This window comes from Cajanus cajan, chromosome 3 (genome assembly GCF_000230855.2).
Source record: "Cajanus cajan strain Asha chromosome 3, NIPB_CcT2T_4, whole genome shotgun sequence".
In the NCBI taxonomy this organism is placed as follows: domain Eukaryota; kingdom Viridiplantae; phylum Streptophyta; class Magnoliopsida; order Fabales; family Fabaceae; genus Cajanus; species Cajanus cajan.
Window position 1 is genome coordinate 33,504,525 of NC_138519.1, and position 24,188 is coordinate 33,528,712.

Below are 24,188 nucleotides of genomic sequence, written 5' to 3' on the forward strand. Positions count from 1 at the left end.
CTAACAAGGAAGGCTGATGTGACTACGTGAATAGTAGCCTCCATTTGTGTTTGGTTTTACGTTTTGTTTTCTGGAGCTGTTTCTTGACGTTTTGGCTTCCTTTTTTGTTAATTTACGTTTTGCTCAGCTGCCATTTTTTCGTTTTGCTTTTGTCTTCTCTGGTTGTGGAACTTGAATATTTACATTTGAAGAATACATTGCATTATCCTTTCTCTTCTCTGGCTTGTAATTTCGTTTTCCTTCTTCTCCTTGCATTTTTGTTTCTGTGCTGCATTTTGATTTAATGGAAGGCTAAAAACCACTGGGTTGGCTTCTTGTTGTGGATTGTAATCTCTGTTTGAGGTTGGGTATGTGTGTTCATCTCTGTTCTGCTTGTTCTTCTCCAGTCAACCTCTGTATAAATGCCACAGTTGCTTAATTTGTGAAGAGGAGGTTGATGTTGTATACGTTTGCTTAATTCGTGTAGGGAAATCTTGAGTTAATCTTCGCTTAGTTGGTTAACTCGGATGGAACAAGGATTAAGTGGTTAATAGAGTAATCTTTTGAGAAACCAGGGATAAGAGAGTTACAATCCAAACAAGGAGCCAATCCATTTTACTTATTGTGTTATTTGCATTTATTGTGTTACAAACTGAATTTCTGAACCAAACCCCCCATTTTGTGTGTTAGCCTTTAACAGTAAAAGACGGTCCTTGGGAGACGACCTAGGAGTCACTTCCTAGTACAACATTTAATTGTATTTATTTGACTGGATACGGCTTCTATCAAATTTGGCGCCGTTGCCGGGGACCATCGGTTCCTGTTAAAGGCTGTGTGTTATTTATTTTTGTTGTGTGTTTAGTGTTTTAGAGTCTTTGTTATGCTATGTGTGTTTTTGGTGTAGTGTGTTTTAGTGTATTAGTATATCAGTGTTAGTGTATCAGTAAACCAATGGAACAGTAACTCGAATTTTGGTGCATTTGTTGTTATGTGTTTGTGATAACTGATCTTTATTGCATTTCATAGCTCATTGTCCAATTATATTGATTCCATTTGGTGTGCTAAATCATTGTTGTGTTGTGTTGTGTTGAGTTTCAATTCGTCCATAAGTGTAGACATCAAAATCTGGTGCCTTTTTTTGGCTCAAATTCTGGTGCATTTTGGCTCAAAATCTGGTGCGTTTTTCCCCTGTTTTGGTGCGTTTTTTGGTCCAGTTTGGTGCATGCTCTGTTTTGGTTTGGGCATGCTCTGTTTTCTCTCCCTAATACTCCTCTGTTCGGGTTCTAAAATTGGGGGAAATTGGTGCAGAACTGGTCCAATTTTGGTGCAAAAATCTGGTGCAAAATGTGGCGCATGAATAGTGCTGAATAGTGCTAGAATTTTCCAATTAATTGTGATTTTTGGTTTTGATAGCTAGACTTTTTATTTTTGTCTGATTTTTTTTGTGGTAACTTCTTTCAACCTATATTTTGTGTAAAAAATAGCTAGGGCACTTAGTTTGATCAAGATTTGAAGATACCAAAATTTTTGAAAATTATTTTCAGCAAAACTTCAAAGGGCCATAACTTTTGCTTTGGTTATCGGAATTAGGCAAACTTTTTTTTCATTTTGTGTAGAAAAAAAAGATCTATCCAACCCACACCGCTATGCTGGGTGGCCCCAGCCAGATCTTCAAAAAAACGTCATTTACTATTTCTTTTTTATTTTTGAAGTTTTATCTCACTATTTTTCCAAACTTTTATATATTTTTTTTTAAAATAGTTAGGTTTTGAATTTTGGTTTCAAAATTTTTGTGGTAGTGTCTTATGATTTTAGGATGATATTGGTGCATTAGATTGGATGTTTTCTGAGTTTTCATGGAAATTCCCTTTTTACCCCTACTGTTCACATGTCCTGATGCATGTGTTGCATGTAGTGCATGACTAGGAGCAGTCCTGATTTTTTTGCATCCATTTGATCCTGAGATTGATAGGACATTCCATAGATTAATTAGAGAGCATATCATTCCATCTTTAGATAGTTTTAGTCATAGCCATAGTGATAGTGTTAGTGATAGTCTTAGTGTAAGTGTTGCATCTGAACTTGATTCAAGTTAACCACAAAACATGGGTGAACATAATGGACCTCATGAGAGGACTCTTAGGGAGATGGCTGCACCTGATTTCACATATGAGAGTCTATGCATTCAATATCCTGAGGAAGATGTTCCTTTTGTGCTTAAAACTGGACTAATCCAATTGTTGCCTAAGTTTCATGGTCGTGCAGGTGAGGATCCACACAAGCATCTCAAGGAGTTCCACATAGTTTGTTCCACCATGAGGCCTCCTAATGTCCCTGAAGATCACATCTACCTAAAGGCATTCCCTTTTTCATTGGAGGATCTTGCAAAGGACTGGTTGTACTATCTGGCTCCTGGTTCAATAACAGGCTGGGATGACTTGAAGAGAGTGTTCCTCGAAAAATTCTTCCCTGCATCCAGGACCACTGCAATCCAGAAAGACATATCTGGAATTAGGCAACTCACAGGGGAGAGCTTATACGAGTACTGGGAAAGATTCAAGAGGTTGTGTGCTAGCTGCCCTCACCATCAAATTTCTGAGCAGCTATTATTGCAATATTTCTATGAGGGGTTGAACATGATGGATAGAAGCATGATTGATGTAGCTAGTGGAGGAGCTTTAGGATATATGACACTTGCTTCTGCTAGAGGGCTGATTGAAAAAATGGCGTCCAACTCACAACACTTCAATATGAGGAGTGATGCCATAGTTGTGAGGGGTGTGCATGATGTGGTAGCCCCAGATTCCACTGAACACAAAAAGCTGGAGAGTAAGATTGATGCTCTCACCACCTTGGTTTCACAACTGGCTGCAAATCAAAAATTAGCTCCACCACCAGCAAAAGTATGTGGCATCTGCACTTCAATGAATTATCCAACAGATGCTTGTCCCTCCTTGCAAGACTCTTCTACAGGCCCTGATGCCCCACAAGCCTATGCTGCAAATATCTACAATAACAGACCAGCGCAACAATAGCAGCAGAGTTATGACCTCTCCAGCAATAGGTACAATCCAGGTTGGAGAAATCATCCTAATCTCAAATGGTCTAACCAGCAGCAACAGCAACAACAACAGTTCCAACAGCCATCCCCTCCCTTCCAAAACAATGCTGGTCCTAGCAGATATGTACCTCCTCCTATCCAACAGCAGCAACAGAGACAACACGAAGCTCCTGCACCACCAGCTCCTCAACCTTCTACTTCTGAGCCTTCATTGGAGGAGTTGGTCAGGCAGATGACTCTGCAAAACATGCAGTTCCAGCAAGAGACAAGAGCTTCCATTCAGAGTTTGACAAATCAAATGGGTCAGATGGCTACTCAACTGAATCAGGCACAGTCTCAAAATTTAGACAAGTTGCCTTCACAGACTGTGCAGAATCCGAAAAATGTGAGTGCCATCACCTTGAGGTCTGGTAAACAAATTGACATACCAGCACGACCTACAGCTGCTGTACCCCCACCTGAGCCTACAGTTGAGAAAAAGGTCCATACAGGTAGTAGCAAAAACTTTCATGCAGGTGGACCTTCTTCCAGTGCACATAGTGATGATCTACATCAGCCTCCTATCCCTCTTCCATTTCCACCAAAATCAATTCCAAGCAAAAAGATGGAAGAGGTGGATAAGGAGATCTTGGAGACTTTCAGGAAGGTGGAGGTGAATATACCTCTGCTGGATGCCATCAAGCATATTCCCAGATATGCTAAGTTCCTGAAAGACTTGTGCACCCACAAAAGGAAGCTGAAGGGCAATGAGTGAATCAGCATGGGCAGAAATGTCTCCGCACTCATAGGTAAATTTGTTCCACATATTCCTGAAAAGTGTAAGGACCCAGGTACATTTTGTGTACCTTGCATTATTGGTAACAATAAATTTGAAAATGCCATGCTTGATTTAGGAGCTTCAATTAATGTCACGCCTCTGTCTATTTTCAATTCTTTGTCTCTTGGTACTTTGCAACCTACGGGTGTGGTCATTCAGTTGGCCAATAGGAGTGTTTCCCACCCCACAGGTTTTATAGAGGATGTCTTGGTTCGGGTTGGTGAACTAATTTTTCCCGCTGATTTTTATGTTCTTGATATGGAGGAGGGATTCTCCCATGGTTCTGCCCCAATCATTTTGGGTAGACCATTTTTTAAAACAGCCCAGACCAAGATTGATGTTTATGCTGGCACCTTGTCTATGGAATTTGGTGATATTGTTGTTCATTTTAATATTTTGGATGCCATGAAATTTCCTTCTGAAGCTCATTCTGTTTTTCGTGCTGAATTGATTGATGATCTAGTTGATGAGCATATTCATGATTTTGATTCTTCTCATGCTAAGAAGCATTCATTTTCACTTGATTTGCATAGCTGTCTTCCATGCATTGAGTCTGAGTCTGAATCTGAATATCAATCTGAATCTGAAACTGATTATGAGGCATCTGAATTTTACACTTTGGGTGCTGTACCTCTTGCTCTTGATTTTATACAGTCAGAATGCACTAACCATGTTGCAGGAAGTACAAAAGAATCTGACTTGCAGGTTGAGGTACAGGCTGCGGAACCCCTTCTCCCTTCTTTGGTTCCTTTTGATGTTCAACCAGCACCCACACTAGAGTTGAAGCCTCTTCCAGAGAACCTCAAGTATGCTTACTTGGAGGATGATGAGAGATTCCCTGTGATCATATCCACATCCCTTGATGCTGATCAAGAAGAGAGGTTGTTGCATGTGCTTCGGAAGCACAAGAAGGCAATTGGTTGGACCCTGGCAGACATTCCTGGTATTAGCCCATCAACATGCATGCACAGGATATTATTGGAGGATGGAGCTAAACCAGTGAGACAGCCCCAGAGGCGACTCAACCCTGTCATTTTGGAAGTTGTGAAGAAAGAGGTGACCAAGCTTCTACAAGCTGGGATCATCTATCCCATTTCAGATAGTCAGTGGGTGAGTCCGGTCCAAGTGGTCCCCAAGAAGACAGGCCTCACTGTTGTTAAGAAAGAGAGGGATGAGCTCATACCCACCAGAGTCCAAAATAGTTGGAGGGTCTGTATTGACTACCGGAGGCTCAACCAAGCAACAAGGAAAGATCATTTTCCTCTGCCCTTCATTGATCAGATGCTTGAGCGTCTGGCAGGTAAATCTCATTACTGTTTTCTTGATGGGTTCTCTGGCTATTTTCAGATTCATATCGCTCCTGAGGATCAGGAAAAGACCACATTCACCTACCCTTTTGGTACTTTTGCCTATAGGAGGATGCCTTTTGGCCTATGCAATGCCCCTGGCACATTCCAGCGGTGCATGCTCAGTATTTTTAGTGATTTCCTTGAAAATTGCATAGAGGTGTTTGTAACAGCCCAGCAACCCGCATGTGGATATTGTCCGCTTTGGCCACAGCCCTCACGGTTTTGCTTCTGGCAATGGCACGCATGCCACCCCAAAACGCGTCCACACAAGGAAGGTATCCACACCCATATATATGGCATGCTTCGTTCTCCTTCCTAACCGATGTGGGACTTCACAATCCACCCCCCTCAAGGGAGTCCAGCGCCCTCGCTGGCACACCGGCCCGGGTCCCGGCTCTGATACCAAATGTAACAGCCCAGCAACCCGCATGTGGATATTGTCCGCTTTGGCCACAGCCCTCACGGTTTTGCTTCTGGCAATGGCACGCATGCCACCCCAAAACGCGTCCACACAAGGAAGGTATCCACACCCATATATATGGCATGCTTCGTTCTCCTTCCTAACCGATGTGGGACTTCACAGTGTTTATGGATGATTTTACTGTTTATGGATCCTCCTTTGATGCATGTTTGGATAGTTTAGATAGAGTTCTGAATAGATGCATTGAGACTAACCTTATTCTTAATTTTGAGAAATGTCATTTCATGGTTGAGCAGGGTATAGTTTTGGGGCATATCATTTCTAGTAAGGGCATTGAGGTTGAACCTGCAAAGATATCTGTTATTGCACAATTGCCTTACCCCTCTTGCGTGCGAGAGGTGCGATCTTTTCTTGGCCATGCAAGTTTCTACAGGCGCTTCATTAAGGAATTCAGCAAGAAAGCCCTTCCATTATCCAGCTTGCTTCAGAAGGATATTGAATTTGATTTTGATGACAGGTGCAAGGAGGCGTTTGATTGCCTCAAGACAGCCTTGACCACCACTCCTATCATACAGGCACCAGACTGGACAGTTCCCTTTGAGCTGATGTGTGATGCTTCAAATTATGCATTGGGGGCTGTCTTAGCACAGAGGGTTGACAAATCACCTAGGGTGATATACTACGCTTCCAGGACGCTAGATGCTGCTCAAGCAAATTACACGACCACGGAAAAGGAACTTTTAGCTATTATTTTTGCACTTGATAAATTTTGATCATATTTGCTTGGTTCTCGTGTCGTTGTTTTTACAGATCATGCAGCTCTAAAGTACCTGTTGAAGAAGGCTGACTCAAAGCCTAGGCTGATCAGATGGATGCTCTGGCTTTAAGAGTTTGACTTGGACATCCGTGACAGGAGCGGAGCACAAAACTTAGTGGCAGACCATCTCAGCAGGATTGAGAGAGCTGAGGACAGTGCTGATGTCTTGCCCATCCAGGATAACTTTCCTGATGAAAATTTGTTGATTGTTTCTTCTGTTTCTGTTCCTTCCCCCACCCCTTGGTTTGCGAACATTGTTAATTATTTAGTTGCTTCTGTTTTTCCTTCTTTAGCATCTAGAGCTCAGATTGATAAACTCAAGAGTGATGCTAAACATTATGTTTGGGATGACCCCTATTTGTGGAAGTTTTGCAGTGATCAGGTAATTAGGAGATGCTTGCCAGACCATGAGGTTGACTTCGTCCTGCAATTCTGTCATTCTTATGCATTTGGTGGTCATCTTGGCATTCAGAGGACAGCTCGCAAGGTGCTTGACTGTGGTTTTTACTGGCCCACCATCTTCAAGGATGCGTGGAAGATTTGCAGCACTTGTGAGCAGTGTCAGAGAGCAGGAGGAACCCATACATGGAGACAACAGATGCCTCAACAGCCCATGCTATTCTGTGAGGTGTTTGATGTCTGGGGTATTGATTTCATGGGTCCTTTTCCTGTCTCTTTTGGTTTTTCATATATTCTCCTAGCTGTTGATTATGTTTCAAAATGGGTGGAAGCCAAAGCCACTAGAACTAATGATGCTCGGGTTGTTGTGGATTTTGTCAGATCTAACATATTTTGCAGGTTTGGAGTACCCAGAGCTATTGTTAGTGATCAGGGCACCCATTTTTGTAACAGATCTATGCAGGCTTTGCTCAAGAAGTATGGGGTAGTGCACAGAATTTCTACACCCTACCATCCCCAGACTAATGGGCAAGCAGAAATTTCAAACAGGGAGATCAAGAGAATCTTAGAGAAGATTGTCCAGCCCAACAGAAAAGATTGGAGTAATAGGCTAGAGGATGCTCTCTGGGCACATAGGACTGCTTACAAAGCACCCATAGGGATGTCTCCTTATCGGGTTGTCTTTGGTAAGGCATGTCATTTACCTGTGGAGATAGAGCACCGAGCCTACTGGGCTGTGAAGGCCTACAACTTCTCTATTGATCAGGCTGGAGAGGAAAGAAAGTTGCAACTGAGTGATCTTGAAGAGATCCACCTTGAAGCCTATGAGAACTCTAAGTTCTACAAGGAGAAAACCAAGAAGTTCCATGACAGCTTGATAGCTAGGAAGGACTTCATGGTTGGCCAGAAAGTTCTCTTGTACAATTCTCGGCTCGAACTCATGGGTGGTAAGTTACGATCAAAGTGGATTGGACCTTTTGTTGTTACTAATGTTTTTCCTTATGGTACAGTTGAGGTCAAAAGTGAATCCACAGACAAGAGCTTCAAAGTTAATGGACACCGTCTGAAGCCTTTCCTCAACAATCCATCCTTGTTGAATGCAGTTGAAGAGGAGATGTCTCTGCTCGACCCTGCTACTCTCCCACCATGACTTAGGGAGTTTTCTTTCCCCTTCTCCTTCTTTACTTTTATTGCACTTGTCTAGATTTATTGATTGTTCTGATTGCTCTGATCTTCTGTTTGGGCCACATTGGGACAATGTGTGATTTAAGTGTGGGGGGGAACTGTTTTGTTTTGGTTACATGCTTTTAGGGTTTATTTGTTATTTTAGGTGTTATTTTAGTTTTTTTTTATGTTTAGGTGTTCTGTGCAGTTTTGCATGTTTCTCTTTGATTTCTGGGTTTTGATAGTTTGTAGGCACTTACTTCATTCTTGGATAGGAGTTTCTTGATACTATATGGTTTGAAATCCCTGTTTTTCTCTGCTTGGAAAGATGATTTTGAGGTTTGAGAGGTTGTTTTAATTGTGACAGATATACCTTGTGTGAGGATTTGAGCCACTCTCTGTTCTTACTTGTGTGTTATGCCTCTTGATTGCTTGCACAGTTGCCTTGTCTTGACTTTGTTTGATACTTCTTGACTCACATGCATGTTTGGATATGATTAAGGCATTTTTGTTCTGATAAACCTCTGGCCAAATAAGCCTACCTTGAATTAACTCCTCTAATAACCCCTGCTGAGCCTATTTCCCTTTTTTTTGTTTGAAGCTCATTACAAGCCTTGAATTAACTTCTGTTTTGGATGTTGTCTACTCATTTTCTTTTCCCAGGATTCATTGAGGATTGTGTAAATCTGTTTGTTTTGTTGCGTGTGTTCTTGTTTCTGTTTCTTCTTGTTGTGTCACTCTCTTTGATGTCTCTGGAATTATTCCTTGCTCTGCTTTTTGATTTTGCCCAGGAGTGCAAAAGGCTAAGTGTGGGGGAATTTGATGAGTCAATATTTTCCCCTATTTTCTTACCTTTTTGTACTTATTTTAATCTTTGATTTGTGCCTAATTGCTTATATTCTGCATTGTTTTCTATTTGGGCTGTAATTGGACCGGTAATTCATATTTTAGCTAATTTGAATTTTCTGTATCTAATTATTCCAAATTTCATTTTCAGGGCAGTTTAATAATTATTTGGGCTTGGAATTAATTTCTGGACTTCAAGTGGAGCTTCCACGTCATCTGCCATGTCACTACTGCACCATTTTTCCACCTCAGCATTTAATTTCAATCTGTATTTTATTTTATTGTATTATTGGGTCAGACTTGTATGGTGGAGGGGCCCAATTTCATTTTAGGTTTAGGTCTAGGTTAGGGCTGAATTGGCAGCCACTAACAAGGAAGGCTGAAGTGACTACATGAACAGTAGCCTCCATTTGTGTTTGGTTTTACGTTTTGTTTTCTGGAGCTGTTTCTTGACATTTTGGCTTCCTTTTTTGTTAATTTACGTTTTGCTCAGCTGCCATTTTTTCGTTTTGCTTTTGTCTTCTCTGGTTGTGGAACTTGAATATTTACATTTGAAGAATACATTGCATTTTCGTCTCTGGCTTGTAATTTCGTTTTCCTTCTTCTCCTTGCATTTTCGTTTCGATGCTGCGTTTTAATTTAATGGAAGGCTAAAAACCACTGGGTTGGCTTCTTGTTGTGGATTGTAATCTCTGTTTGAGGTTGGGTATGTGTGTTCATCTCTGTTCTGCTTGTTCTTCTCCAGTCAACCTCTGTATAAATGCCACAGTTGCTTAATTGTGAAGAGGAGGTTAATGTTGTATACGTTTGCTTAATTCGTGTAGGGAAATCTTGAGTTAATCTTCGCTTAATTGGTTAACTCGGATGGAACAAGGATTAAGTGGTTAATAGAGTAATCTTTTGAGAAACCAGGGATAAGAGAGTTATAATCCAAACAAGGAGCCAATCCATTTTACTTACTGTGTTATCTGCATTTATTGTGTTACAAACTGAATTTCTAAACCAAACCCCCCATTTTGTGTGTTTAAGCCTTTAACAGTAAAAGACGGTCCTTGGGAGACGACCTAGGAGTCACTTCCTAGTACAACATTTACTTGTATTTATTTGACCGGATACGGCTTCGATCACTCATGCATACTCCTAGGGACTCTAACTTCTTTGCCTATTTGAGATCTAGTTGGAACAATCCTAGGTTTGGATACACTAGTTTCTCTCCCCTCAACTAATTTTGCAAGTAATTGTTTTATTTCCTCCTTAATTCTAGCATTTTCTTTTTCCCTTTTTCTAATTTCTTCCTCTCTTTTTATGGGTTCCTCTTCTTTTTTTCTTATGTACTCTTTTAACTCTCTAATCTCATCTCTAACACTATACCTAGTACTACAAGAATTATGACCATGTACACTAGAATGATCACTCATCTTTGATCAAGAAAAGGTTTTCACAAATTTGTTTTCAAAAGGTTGGTAAAAAGGTTTTCATAAAGAATGAGTGATAAAAAGGTTTTCACAAAAAGGTTTTCACAAAAAGGTTTTCACAAAAAGGTTTTCACAAAAAGGTTTTCAAGATGCAAGATTGGTATGAAAAGGCCTAAGTATACAAATTGAACTTTCAAGGGAGGTGGACTACTAAGAATCACTTAAAAACCAATCCTTTTCAAGTAAAAATTACTAAGCCTTTTCACACTTTTCTCACAAATTTTTTTTCACAATACTAAGGTGTGTGATGTGCACGCCTCCCTAGTAGGAAAATGAAGCCTTCTAAACGAAACAAATAAACAAAGTAAAGTCCTAGGCAAATATACTACCAAAGCTTTAAAGCATGAAAAGGAAAGCACTTAAAGCATATGCTAGTCGGTTTCCTAGGTGAAGGTTTTCAAATCACCTTCAAACTACACGAAACTACCACAAAAAATGAAGAGGTTTAAAATGGCCACTTACAACCCAAAATAAAAGAAAGTAAAGGCCAAATACAAAAAGGCCGAAATTAAAACAAGAAAGAATCAAGTAAGAAAAATAAATTTTTGAATCTCCAAGTCTTCAAATCTCTACCCCTTCACAATGAACACCCAAGGTTAGCCTTTCAAAGGTTTTTGCACTCTTTAATTTGGTGTGATCCTCCAAAGCTCCTTGAACTCAAATCGGACAGCCCCTCCACTCAATCCACTAAGAAAGTGCGTTGTGTTTAGAAGCTTTCCTCACCTAGGTCAAGAAGAAAATACAACCCAAGAGTATAAGAGGCCAAGGAAGAAAACTAAAAAGGAAAAATTAAAAATGCTAAACTCAAGTGGATTTTTTTAGAAAAACTTAAGAGTAGAAAGAAAAACTCAAAAACTAAAATTAAGGTACATTAACAAAAGGCAAGCACACAAAAGAGTAAGTCCTAGAATGGCACTAGAATAGAATTCAACAAGTAGGCTTAAAAGAAAATAATGCACTTAAGGTGTTTGATTAAATATCTCATAAGGTAAATAAGCATTTTCCAATGGTCCAAGATTAACTCCAAGTGCCAAGGTATGAAAATTTTGGATCCAAACTCCACAAGTCTAGCAAAGGTTCCCTTTTTCTTTTGTCTTTGGTTCATTTGATTTTGTTTCTTTTGTTCCTTTTGACACTTGACTAGGTCATGATTTTGAGGTTCAAAAGTCCAGCCAATACTCTTTTTTTTTTTTGAATTTTTATAGTTCTCCTTTACTTGGGTTTTACACTTGTATTTGTTAGTTTGGTGAGTAAGTCCTTGGAGTATCCTCTTAGCAACTTACAATGGCTTAAAGAGACAAGTTTTGAGTGTCTTCTTAAGGTTTTTAATGTGCAATGTCCAACAACAAGAATTTGCACATAAAATGCATTTTCATACTCAAAACATCAAACAATACATAGGCATGTTAAGTGCACTAGGAAATACACAAAGTTGGCCGAAAATTTCAAGACAAAAATGTGCAAAGAATGTAATCACACATGATATTTTAGGAATGTAGAACATGCTAGAGCTAATTAGCATGCATGATTGACTCTCTAAAACACATATAAGTTCATGGCCAATTCATCAAACATATGGCATGCATGTTATATTTTTCTCATTTCAATGGTTAAGCATAAAAACTTGGAATTTCTTTTCAAGGTAGTTTAAACAGACAAGATTATGACAAAACCGAAAGGATTAAAAAAATAAAAAGCATTAATATATCATGCAGCCCAAAATTTCCAGCAACTCAAAAATTTAAAGAAAAAGGCAAGAACCTAAATAAGAAAGCCTAAAATGTCGAGATGATTCACAAGGAATATATGGTATGAATCAACACATGAGAGGAGATTTATGGATCATTAAAATATGGCAATTATGATGATTCATTTAAGCACACTTAGAAGACATTTAAGGAAGACACGACATGACCGAATATATTTAGAGATAAAGAGAATGTTACCCGTGAAGAACCAAGGCTCTGATACCACATGATGGAAGACCTCCTAGCATTGATGGAAGAATGATGATCAATGAGAGGACTCCTAGACTCCACGGATCTTAGTTCTTCAAAAGCCTAGCCTTGGATGGTGGTGGTGACCAAAAATGGAGGAAGGATAGAAGGTGTTTGATGGAATGCTTGAGAGTTACTCTAGGGTTTGGCTCACTCCAAGGTAGATGAAGGCCACTCCTAGGGTTTTTACTCAAGGTGGAGATAGGTAGGGTTCTTGGCCGAAAATGAACAAGAGAGACTAAGGAAAATATAAAGGCACAAAAGGCTCACTCTATATTAATTTCCAAAAGTATTTACATGATGCATAGCCTAGGGTATTTATAGGAGTGGGAGGCATCTAGGGTTTCATTGGCCAAAATTTACAATGCCAAATGAAACCCAAATTAACCCTAGATGCAACTTGGTGGCAAAGGATGAAATCTTTGGGTTTAGTTAGGCTACATCTAGGTGCATAATAAGACTATGCAACCTTTGCCCTCCACTTGGGCTTAAGCCTTTCTAAGTCGAAAAATAGGTCCAAACACCACCAAAAATATGTCTAGCTCCGTAATTAAATACCTTAGCCCAAAATTAAAAACCTATGATCTAAAGCACCCCATAATACAAGGGTAAAATGGAAAATACACAAGAAAATAAATCCTATGACTAAGATACCCCATAATACTTGGGTAAAATGGGAAATACAAAAGATAAGGTCAAAATAGGAATAAATTTTTATGCTAACCCAAAAGTAGGCCCATTCCTCTTAGGGTTTTCAAAGCTAACCCATTCCTCTTGCCTCTGTCAAAATATCACCTCTTGGTCTTCTTAGCCTTAGTGTGATTCCATCACATGGTGTCCAACTGTTCGATCTATGTCTGCATGTTTTGGAACTACGTTTGGAATAAGCATTCATGTTTTGGATCTATGTATTTATGTTTTGTTGGAACATTTCAACCGTTTGTTTAATAATCTCTGTTAAAGAAATACCTTGTTGTTGATGTTGTTGCAAAGGTTTTTACTACTATTATTTCTTGAAATGAGGGGATTGATATTTACTTGAACCGGCTACTTGAAATAACTTCTGTTGTTGTGGCTGTTGTTGATTAATTCCAGGACCCCATTTCAAGTTATGAAAGTCCTTCTAGCTAGGGTTATAAGTCTAGGAGTATGGATCATAATTTTTTTGCTAGTATGGAGGTCTAAATTATTGGCCAATTACATTCTAGCAACATCAGCACTTTGGTCAGAATCTTCTAGGAGAAGTTAGACATGTATCACTAAGATGGTCTGTAGAAGCACAAATGCTACATGCTCTCAGTGGACACTAATTTGTTGCACTGACTTGTTGTTATTTCTTACCAATGGCTAATTTCCTCATCGATGTGGTAAGTTTGACTAACTTGTTTTCTAGCCTTTGGCTATTTGTAACAACTATTACCTCATTTACTCACTTGACAACTCCTCTAGAACCAAATGGTTGAGTGTTCCCTACCACGTTTGTAATAAGTTTCCTTACAGCTAATGGTGTCTCAATGGAACATAACTTGTTGTATCTCTCCCGGTACTCATACAAAGTTTCACCATCTTACTACCTTATACTACAAATCTATTTTTTTTTAATTCTAGTTCTAGAGGCAGGAAAAATTTTCAATGAATAATCTCTTCATGTCATTCCTTATATTGATAGTTGTTGTTAATATGTATAACCAATCTTTTGTTGCACCATCCAAAAAGAAAGGAAATTCCTTCATTTTGACATGATCTTTTGGCACTCCTTAGGGTCTCATGATGGAACACACTACATGGAACTCCTTGAGATGCTTGTGAGGATCTTCACCTATAATCCATGAAACTTAGTCAACAAGTGGACTAATCCATATTTAAGCTCATAGTTTACTTCCACATCAAGATATTGGACACACCAAGGTTGATATAAAACATTAGGTGCAGCCAATTCCTTCAAGTTCAATTCATAGTTATCCATATTTTCAGATGTACAAGTATGAAAATCATAAATCGAAACAGTGGGGCTAATAATTACACTACCATTATGAACTACTTATTTACTTCTAATTTTCAACCTATGAAATATTTGTTCCATTTCAAGATCAAAATCATGCAAATCAATGTGATTAGATCTAGTCATGCATTGCAACACAAATACAAAGTAAACTGCTACTAAGCAAACTTAGAATTAAACGGTCAATAGAAAGTCAAAGTCAATAGAAAAGTCAAATATACATCTAACATGTCCTATAACATGCAAAACCCTACAAAATGAATTTTAAAAAATACAGAACCACCAGAATATCATTTCATATGATATTTCCTATTTTTTGTGATTGTTTTGATGGTTTTAAAATGTCAAAAACACAAAAAAAAAATATTAGAAACATGGTCTAAATGAAGGAATTTGCCAATTTTGAGCCTAGGCTACTCCCAAGGGTAGTATGTTTGTGTAGAATCACTTTTTACCTAAGAAACCAAGGTTCAACCCAAATACCAACATTTCAGGAACTTGCTTGCAACTTTTTACAAAACACACAAAACTCAACACAAAATATTACAATTTGGTTATTATGTACAAAAACAATTTCACAAACAATTATTAGGAGTGATAAAATCATGACACCATGAATTGTATCCTTGACAATGAGTCCATTTTGGTAGCATTGCCAAAACACTATAAAATTACTAGATGTCTCCTAAGATTTGTAATATAGGAAACAACCTAGGTCATTCTTCTTGAAGATACAAGACAATTGAATTAAGTTTATCACACAATTATTAGGAAGAGAATTTTGGAACAATGGAACAGTAATTGCAAAAGAATTAAAACACAAAACAAAATTAATTAGAAATTTCAAATTGAAAATGTAGCAATTCAAGATTTCAATTCTTGCAGCAAAATTGTCAAGATTCAACATATAATTTGAATTCAATCAACCTTAAATCAACATGAATGTAATTAAAATGCAAATCTAAATCTATGGAGTTTCATAAAAACACACAATTTTCGTGAAATTCAAGAATTGTGAACAATTAATTTAGACAATTTAGGTTATTTTAGATCTAGATATAGATCAAATAAACTTCAATCCTAGTTCTAGATCAATTTAAAATGAAATTTATAATCATAAAAACTAAAAATAGATCTATAACAGAGAATAAGAAGAAAATAATTCATAAGCTAAAATTAATTTGAGAATGCGAATTTTACTGTAATTCAAGGAATTTTGAATCGATTGAATGGAATAGTTACACATCTTCATGAGGTTGTTTGTAACACCCCATTTTTCAAAAAGGTTATTATTATTATTATTATATGGTATTTGGTCATAATTATTTTAATAATTATAGAGGAATATTATTTTGTACGTTTTAAATAATTATTGATTTGGACAATTATTTTGTACGTATTAAATAAGTATTTTTATTAGCGTTTTTAAATAAATATTTATATGTTTTAAGAGGAGGTTGATTTTATATGATATTTTGTTATTGAAATTATACTATTATATTTTGGGTCAGAAATATATTATTATTATAGAGGAAAAATATTTTATAATATACATGTATTTATTTTATTTAGTTATTTTGAGGAAAAAGAGAAGTGGGTTAGAAGAGAAGGAAAATGGGTTGGGTTGACCCAGTCCAATAGATTAATTTTAAGAAAGGAGTCAGGTAGCGTTAACCCTATCTGCCTCTCATTTGCGTTCTGAAGGATTAGGGAAAAAAAAGAGGAGAAACAAAGAGCTTTAAGGAAAAGTACTCAAGAACGATCTTAGATCACACCAAGACCATTCGTCTTCTGCTCATCCAGGTAAGGGGGGGGTGAGAAACCTTACTCTGGGTGTGGGAATGTATGTTGGGTAGTGGGATTGGCCTCCAATCCTGTCTTTGTTGTATGCTCATGTATGAGGGGTTTTTCCCAATTGTATCTGTTTCATCTATTGTACCTCTTGTATGTAATTAATTGTATAAATTGCTTGAATGAATGATTAATTTTAGTTTTAAAATTGTAATTGTATGATTTGAGATTTCTGTAGGTTCCTACGAGAAACCCTATGAGAAAACGGGCAAAATAAGAATATTTTCTGTTTTGTTTTTTGATTCTTTCATTGTGTTCCTTATTGGGTGTGATGTATGAATATGTATTTGATTTCAAAATTAGATAAGTTTTAATATGAATTAGAGTGCCCTGTGGGTTCTTGAGAGAACCATGTGAGAAACAAACAAAATATGAACGTTTTTTGTTTTGATTCCTGATTCTTCTGTTGTATTCCTTGTTGAATAAGATATATAAATATGTGATTAATTTTGAAAATAGATAAGTTTTGATATGAATTAGAGTGCTTTGTAGGTTCTTTTGGGAAACCTTATGAGGTAAAATTAGGAATATGATCTATGGATGATTTGAGGCATTATATGTAATGTTGATGATAGCTTCATGTTTTAGATAAGTTCTTGGTATGATTTATGTATTATTTTGATGTATATGATGACGAGAAGTTTCTTCATGAGACTATGGGAATATGATGTAAGAATGTGAAAGTTGAACATATGATCTGTAATATGACATTGTGACATAATGTGACATGAGATATGATGAGATGTGAAATGTGAAGTGTTGAGTCAATGTAATTGTGAATGTGAGACATGCATCATATGCATATATGACTTATTCCAGGTGTGCCGCTTAGGCCGCATACGAGTGATGTAACAAGCTATGTGATGAAATGACTTATGTCAGGTGTGCTGCTTAGGCCACATACCAGTGATGTAACAGGCAATGTGATGAAATGACTTATGTCAGGTGTGCTGCTTAGGCCGCATACCAGTGATGTAATAGGCAATGTGATGAAATGATTTATGCCAGGTGTGCTGCTTAGGCCGCATACCAGAGATGTAACAGGCAATGTGATGAAATGACTTATGCCAAGTGTGCTGCTTAGGCCACATACCAGTGATGTAACAGGTAATGTGATGAAATGACTTATGTCAGGTGTGCTGCTTAGGCCGAATACAAGTGATGTAACAGTCAATGTGATGAAATGACTTATTCTAGGTGTGCCGCTTAGGCCGCATACCAATGATGTAACAAACTATTCTAGGTGTACCTTGGGTCACCAGTGATGAAAAATGTGAAACTTCCGTATGGCGCCACATGCATGCATTTATGAGTCAAGTCCATGACATCATTACATGATAAATGACTGTGCAAGTGATGTTGATTATGTATGCGTATTGTTTACATGTGAGTTGTACTTGTGACTTATGTTTGTTGTGTGTGTGTGTGCTATCTAACCTTTATTTCTGCACTTGAACCTGAGTGAGATGTTTCTCACTCCCTTGTTGTTCTTTGTATGTGTTTAAATTGTGTTGCAGGTGATCATCAACATGAGAATGTTGGTGATGAGGCTTAGACTTCAATTGGGCATGCTCTGATAGGATATGTGACATCAGGGCTTAGCTTGGTTTAGCATAGGAGTTTCATTACTGTTATTGTGTTTTGGAAAGATTGATGTTTTTATTTCTGCATTGGACTATGATTTGCAAAATATGAATGTGAACTCTCTATCTATGTGTTTTGAAACCTTATTTTTAAGAAAGTTTTATTTCTCAAGAATGTAGTTTATATTTATTTATTGTGTATTATGTATGTGGGGTAGAGGGTGTCACATTGTTATAGTTCATTTGTTTAGAAAATACAGAGAGAAAAATCTGAGAAAGAGAAAGAGAATTTAGAGAATCTTGTAGAAGAAGTAATTCTAAAATCTAAAAAAATTAAAGAAAATGTCCATAACAAGTCTTACAATACATATTAATAAAACAATATAGTAGGCCTAATCATAATTTTTACAAGGCTTGACCTACTAATCAACTAATTAACAAGGTTAAACTTATGCAATAAGTTTTTAAAATAAACCCAAGTGGTGCATTTTTGAACCCTAAGATGTTCGAACTAGGTGAAATTGCCAACAAAGAAGTCGTAAAGCTTTCTCTTAGCTTCCTAGGGGCACCAAGAACGTGCAATTTTGAATTTGGGAGCTCAATATATGGTTTGTGCAAGACAATATGTTAAAGTGGACAAAAATTACAAAAATTAATTAGAATTTAGAGTTGAAAGCAAAATAGTCCAATAAAACAAATCTCAACCAATATAATATAATGCACTAAAAGATGTATCAATTATGCACTATCATATACACAAATGGTTCATATATGATATTTTTTAGTTAAAATGATTTATATTTGGTTTTTTCTAATTTAATTTATCTATAAAAATTTATTGAGTTTAAGAACGTAAACATTGTAAATTGAACTTTATAGTTATATTGTAAAGTAATTGCATTTAGTTATCTTCAAATTTTTCTTACATATATTTTATTTGAATTAACTAAGGTGGTAACAACTAACATATTGAAGATTCTATCTATTTTATTTTATCAAATATTTTTTCTATTCATAAAAATACATTATCATATTTATTATGGTAATTATGATATGATTATAATATGTATAAAGAGGGAAATGATTAATGGGTCGAATGGGTTGGTTAGACATTAAAATGTCACAACTTCATGTTTTATTCATTTATATCAAATTCTAAAAAGAGTTGACAAAGTAGCCTACCAAATAGACTTACTTCCTTTTTTTTCAAACCTACACAATGTCTTCCATGTTTTCCAATTAAAAAAATATGTCCATATCTCTTCTCACATCCTTGAATTCAATAACATCCAAGTTAAAGAAAATATTGCTTATGAGACATTTATGTTGATCAAGCTCAAGATGAAGACATGATCCTAGTTAGTTTTGACAATCACAAATGAGCATCTTGAGAGATAAGAGTGCAACTTCTAGTTTACGTTGTGTTTTGAACCTCTTCATAAATAAGAGTGCAAGTTGTATCTTGTTTTGTGTGATTTTAAGCTTTGTTTCTTGTGTGCTTTGTGCTTGGTAAGTAACTTAGCATTTTATCTTTATCTAGATGATGATTGATGACTTAGATATGTGTTAAGATTAATTTATAAGGATAAATGATATGAAAAATCAAGATATTAAGTTTTCACTTAAGATAATTGATAATTTCAAATAATAATCGATTATTTGCTCTATTTGTTCAGTTACATGAAGAATAGTTGTTATAATAATCGATTATTTCAGAAGCAGGTCTTTGGAATAATCTATTATTGATCAAAATAATCAATTAAATTATTTTTGGTTGGTTTCCAGAATTGCTAAGAACAAAATAATCAATTTTCCATGTAAATAATCAATTATTTCAGTCAGAAAACCTATATATATATATATATTTATATGTATATATATATGTATATATATATATATCATTTTTCACTCCTTGAATAGAGAGACTTGAATCTTTGTGATATCATTTTGCAAAAGCACTCTCAATAACACATTTCTCTCTACAAGAAGAGGTTCTTTGACCTTTGTGGTAACCTCAAGGAAGTTTCAAGAATTGAGTTTATCATCATCTTCATAGGGTGAAAGGTAAGCTACATGGTTGAATCACCTTTTCTAATTTGTTTAGTAAATCAAGTGAATTCGTTCCTTAATTCTCTATATTTATTGTTGTCTTAAGTAGGTTTCTTAAAAGAAGAGAATCTTGTAGTAGGGTGCTATAATTAGGTGCTTCTTAGGGTTCAACAAATGGTTTCTTTAATAGTGTAAAAGTGTATTGCATGTGTTATTGTAATTGTAAAACTCCTGACATTAATTATTAGTGAAAATTCTCAATTGGGTTGATTGAGGACTAGATGTAGGTCACAAGTGGATATGGCTAAATTAGATTAAAATTGTTTGTGCATTCTATTACACTCATTTGAATGAATAAAGAATTATTAAATATTTTAGTAATATTATTAAATTATTACTTATCGTATAAAACCCCAAGTGCTTAGAGATCATACAAAAAAAGTTTAGTTATTACTGCTTCATATAATTATACATTACATTTATCAAAATTTTACAAACTATTTACAAAAGAAGGAGTGGTTTATTAGTTTCTATTTCATGATTCCCCTCCTTATTTTACAATATTAGTATAATAATAGTTATTATATTATCTAAGGGGTTAACATGACTTGTCGATGGTAGAGTAAAAGTAATAGTTATAGGTCCATCTAAAAAGATTGGAGTATCTTTATTTGGTAGCATAATCGTTGATGATCCTCGTCCATGGAAAGTAACAGTATTATTTTGTGTGTCAATCGCCCACTACATGCTAGGAAAAAGCGTGTGTAGCAACGCAGTAAAAGATCCAATGTGAGGTGAATCCATCTATATATCAATTAATATATTTAAAAAAAATAAGAAAAACCAAAGGAGTGAGAATGTAACACCCTAGTTTTTATATTATTTTATTTTATATTATTGAGGGTAATTTGATAATTTTATAAACGTATAGGGGTGATTTAGTAGCTCAGAACGGGCCGTTCTGGAATTAAAATGGGTTGTTCCAAACTACTAAAATGAGTGTAATTTAGTAGCCTAGAACGGGCTGTTCCAAAATTGGAACGGGCCGTTTCAAACTACTAAAATGAGTGTGAGTTAGTAGCTCAGAACAGGCCATTCCAGAACTGGAACGGGCCGTTCCAAACTACTAAAAAGGCATGTAATCCTAGTTCAGAACAAGGCGTTCCAAATATTGCTGTTATGGGTTAAATGCAACCCCAGAACAGGCCGTTCTGGTTTTAGAACAGGCCGTTCTGGATGTGAAATTTATACATAATGTAAGAGTTCAGAACGGGCCGTTCTAGATTCGAAACGGGCCATTCCGGCGACGCCTGATGCCTATAAATAGAGAGCTCTGACACTCCTAAAAGCACATTTTTTATTTTCTGACTTCTTTTTCTTCTACACTCTTTGAAGAGCAAGGGGAGCCCAGAGAAAGAAACCAGCAAGATCCAGTTTTAGCGTCTTCTTCTGCTTATCCGGGTAAGGGGGGAGTGAGAAACCTCGCTCGGGATGTGGGGATAATTGTTGGGTAGTCGGATTGGCCCCCAATCCCTTGCCTGATGCATGCTCCTAGGAACAGGCAAAATACAAATGTTTTCTATTTTGATTTCTGATTCTTCTGTTGTACTCCTTATTGAATGAGATGTATGAATATGTGATTAATTTTGAAAATAGAAAAGTTTTGATATGAATTAGAGTGCTCTGTGTGTTCCTACGGGAAACCCTATGAGAAAACAGGCAAAATATAAATATTTTCTGTTTTTCTTTTTGAATGTTCTGTTACGTTCCTTGTGTGATGTATAGTGTAAATATATATTTGATTTTGAAATTATATTAGTTCTAATATGAATTAGAGTGGTCTGTGGATTCTATGAGAAACCCTATGAGGAATAATTATAAGTTTGACTATGTGAAATAGGAACAAATGATATTAGACATGATATTATGAAATGTGATGAAATGAGATAAGTTATAACTATGAGAATGTGAGATGTGATGAATGTGAAATGTGAAGTGATGAGTCCATGAAATTGTGAATGTGTGACATGCATCATTTGCATTTACAATCTAACCAGGTGTACCCTTTGGTCACCAATTGATGTAACCAGATAATCAGGTGTACCTTTTGGTCACCAAGTGACGTAACCAGCTAACAGGTGTACATTGTGTCACCAAGTGATGTAACAAGCTAACCAGGTGTACCCTTTGGTCACCAAGTGATGTAACCAGCTAATCAGGTGTACCTTTTGGTCAGCAAGTGACGTAACCAGCTAATAGGTGTACATTGTGTCACCAAGTGATGTAACAAGCTAACAAGGTGTACCTTGGGTCACCAAGGATGAACTGATGAGAAATGTGATTATGAGACACGTGACTGGCGCCACATGCATTTATGAGTCGAGTCCATGAGATCATTGCATGATGAATGATTATGCATGTGTTATTGTTATATGTATAATTTAAATTTGTACCTAAATAATGTGTGACTATGACTGTGATTGTATGAACTGTGTGTGTGTTACCTAACTATTATTTCTACACTTAGAACCGAGTGAGATGTTTCTCACTCCCTTGTTGTTCCTTGTATGTGTTTAAAATTGTGTTGCAGGTGATCATCAGCATGAGGATGTTGGTGATGAAGCTTAAACTTCAGTTGGGCATGCTCTGATAGGATATGTGACATTGGGGCATAGCTAGGCGTAGTTAGGATTTCATTAATGTATTTTGTTTGGAAAAACTTGTTTTATCTTTTCCGCATTTGATAATGTTTTAAGTTGATGAATGTGAATTCTCTACTCTCACATTATTAGAATTTTTGTTTTAATTTTAAACATTTTTAACTCAATAAGATGTTCTTTTTATCATGATTTCATATTTATGTTGGGGTAGAGGATGTCACATTTAGTGGTATCAGAGCAGGTCGATCCAATCGGCCGTGAGTTATGAGTCTACTATGCTTGTTTAGTAGTTGAATGATGGAATGAAATGATTTTTGGAACTTATTTTATATGCTAGTGTGATGATTGATTACTTAATTGTGTGTTTCTCTTCTTAGATTATGGCTGGTAGAAACGATCGTGTGATTGCTGATGCCCTTCAAGCGTTAACACAAGCTATGAGTAACAACAATAGGGCTGAAGTCGCTCCTAACTGGTTGGAGCAATTTCAGCGAAATCACCCACCTACCTTCAAATGAGGATATGACCTAGATGCTGCGATGAATTGGATAATGGAGATTGAGATGATCTTCAATGCGATGGAGTGTCCCCTCACTCAGAAGGTGAGGTTGGCTACCTTTATGTTGACTGCTGATGCCTATTTTTGGTGGGAAGGAGCACTTCAAAGGATGATTGATGGAGGGGTGCACTTAAATTAGGATAACTTCAAGAGGGTCTTCCTTGAGAAGTATTTCCCGGATGATGTGAGGAGTCAAAAGGAAGTGGAATTCCTTGAACTGAAGCAAGGGAATGATACAGTGGAAGAGTATGCTGCAAAATTTGATGCTTTGGTTCGCTATTGTACTTACTAGCATGGTGAGGGTGGTGAAAGGGCTAAGTGCATTAAGTTCGTGAATGGCCTTCGTCCCAAGGTAAAGACAAGAATCAATTATCAAGAGATTTATAACTACCCGACTCTTGTCAACAAGTGTAGAATCTATGATCGTGACAACCGTGCACGTGCCGTTTTCTACAAGGGGGTTGGAGGTCCTATGCATGCTGGAAATTCTAGTGCTTCGGGTAGAAGTAAACCTTACTCTGCTTCTACTAAGTTCCAAGGGAGTCGATCTGCTGCTAGTGGGAGCAAGCCTTATGTTGGGGGTTCTGTTGGGAGTGGCACAAGGAGTGTTGGAGGCTCCGTTTCTACTCCCGCGGATCGATGCAAGAAGTGTGGACGGAGAGGCCACATTAGCTATGAATGTCCTGACAAGGATGTCACGTGCTTCAATTGTAATGGAAAGGGTCATATCAGCACCCAGTGTCCACAGTCGCCGAGACCACGTATTACGGAATCGAGTTATCAAGTTGGGTGTCCGAAGGCTACTAGGAGAGTATTTGCTCTTAGCAGTGCTGAAGCTGCTCGGTCAGAAAATTTGATACAAGGTACTTGTTTCATAGCTGAGATTCCTTTTGTTGTACTGTTTGATTCTGGTGCAACTCATTCCTTTATTTCTGTCTTTTGTGTCCAAAAGTTGAATCTGCCAGTGTCTTGTTTAGATTTTGATTTAATTGTTGAAACCCCTACTGATGGTCCTATAATTACATCCCAAGTTTGTTTAAAGTGTCCTTTGGTTATTTCTGACAAGCAGTTTCTAGTTGACTTGATTTGTTTACCTCTTAGTCAATTAGATGTTATCCTTGGTATGGACTGGCTATCGTCCAACCATGTTCTCTTAAAC

The 24,188-nt window shown here is 36.9% G+C and overlaps 2 protein-coding genes across 2 annotated transcripts; both read left to right on the forward strand.

The window, feature by feature from the left end:
- The first annotated feature begins 2,084 nt into the window (after positions 1-2,084).
- On the forward strand, positions 2,085-3,794 carry LOC145956255 (uncharacterized). The gene is made up of 4 exons (XM_083071823.1): positions 2,085-2,154; positions 2,245-2,882; positions 3,015-3,531; positions 3,652-3,794. Exons 1-4 carry the CDS (start codon positions 2,085-2,087, stop codon positions 3,792-3,794), a joined length of 1,368 nt encoding a protein of 455 aa, XP_082927949.1.
- Positions 3,795-3,800: 6 nt separating this feature from the next.
- Positions 3,801-22,988, forward strand: LOC145956256 (uncharacterized). Its single transcript, XM_083071824.1, has 7 exons — positions 3,801-4,227; positions 4,321-4,484; positions 4,563-5,256; positions 6,438-6,453; positions 6,541-7,114; positions 7,307-7,534; positions 22,848-22,988. The coding sequence occupies exons 1-7, from the start codon at positions 3,801-3,803 to the stop codon at positions 22,986-22,988; spliced, it is 2,244 nt and encodes a 747-aa protein (XP_082927950.1).
- Positions 22,989-24,188: the final 1,200 nt, after the last annotated feature.

Coding starts and splice junctions, on each gene's coding strand:
- LOC145956255 (XM_083071823.1), top strand. CDS start 2,085: ATGGGTGAACATAATGGACCTCATGAGAGGACTCTTAGGGAGATGGCT. Junction 2,155..2,244: donor ACCTGATTTCACATATGAGA/GTCTATGCATTC, acceptor ATGGTCGTGCAG/GTGAGGATCCACACAAGCAT. Junction 2,883..3,014: donor TAGCTCCACCACCAGCAAAA/GTATGTGGCATC, acceptor GCGCAACAATAG/CAGCAGAGTTATGACCTCTC.
- LOC145956256 (XM_083071824.1), top strand. CDS start 3,801: ATGGGCAGAAATGTCTCCGCACTCATAGGTAAATTTGTTCCACATATT. Junction 4,485..4,562: donor AATTTTACACTTTGGGTGCT/GTACCTCTTGCT, acceptor TCTGACTTGCAG/GTTGAGGTACAGGCTGCGGA. Junction 7,115..7,306: donor ATTTCATGGGTCCTTTTCCT/GTCTCTTTTGGT, acceptor AGATCTATGCAG/GCTTTGCTCAAGAAGTATGG.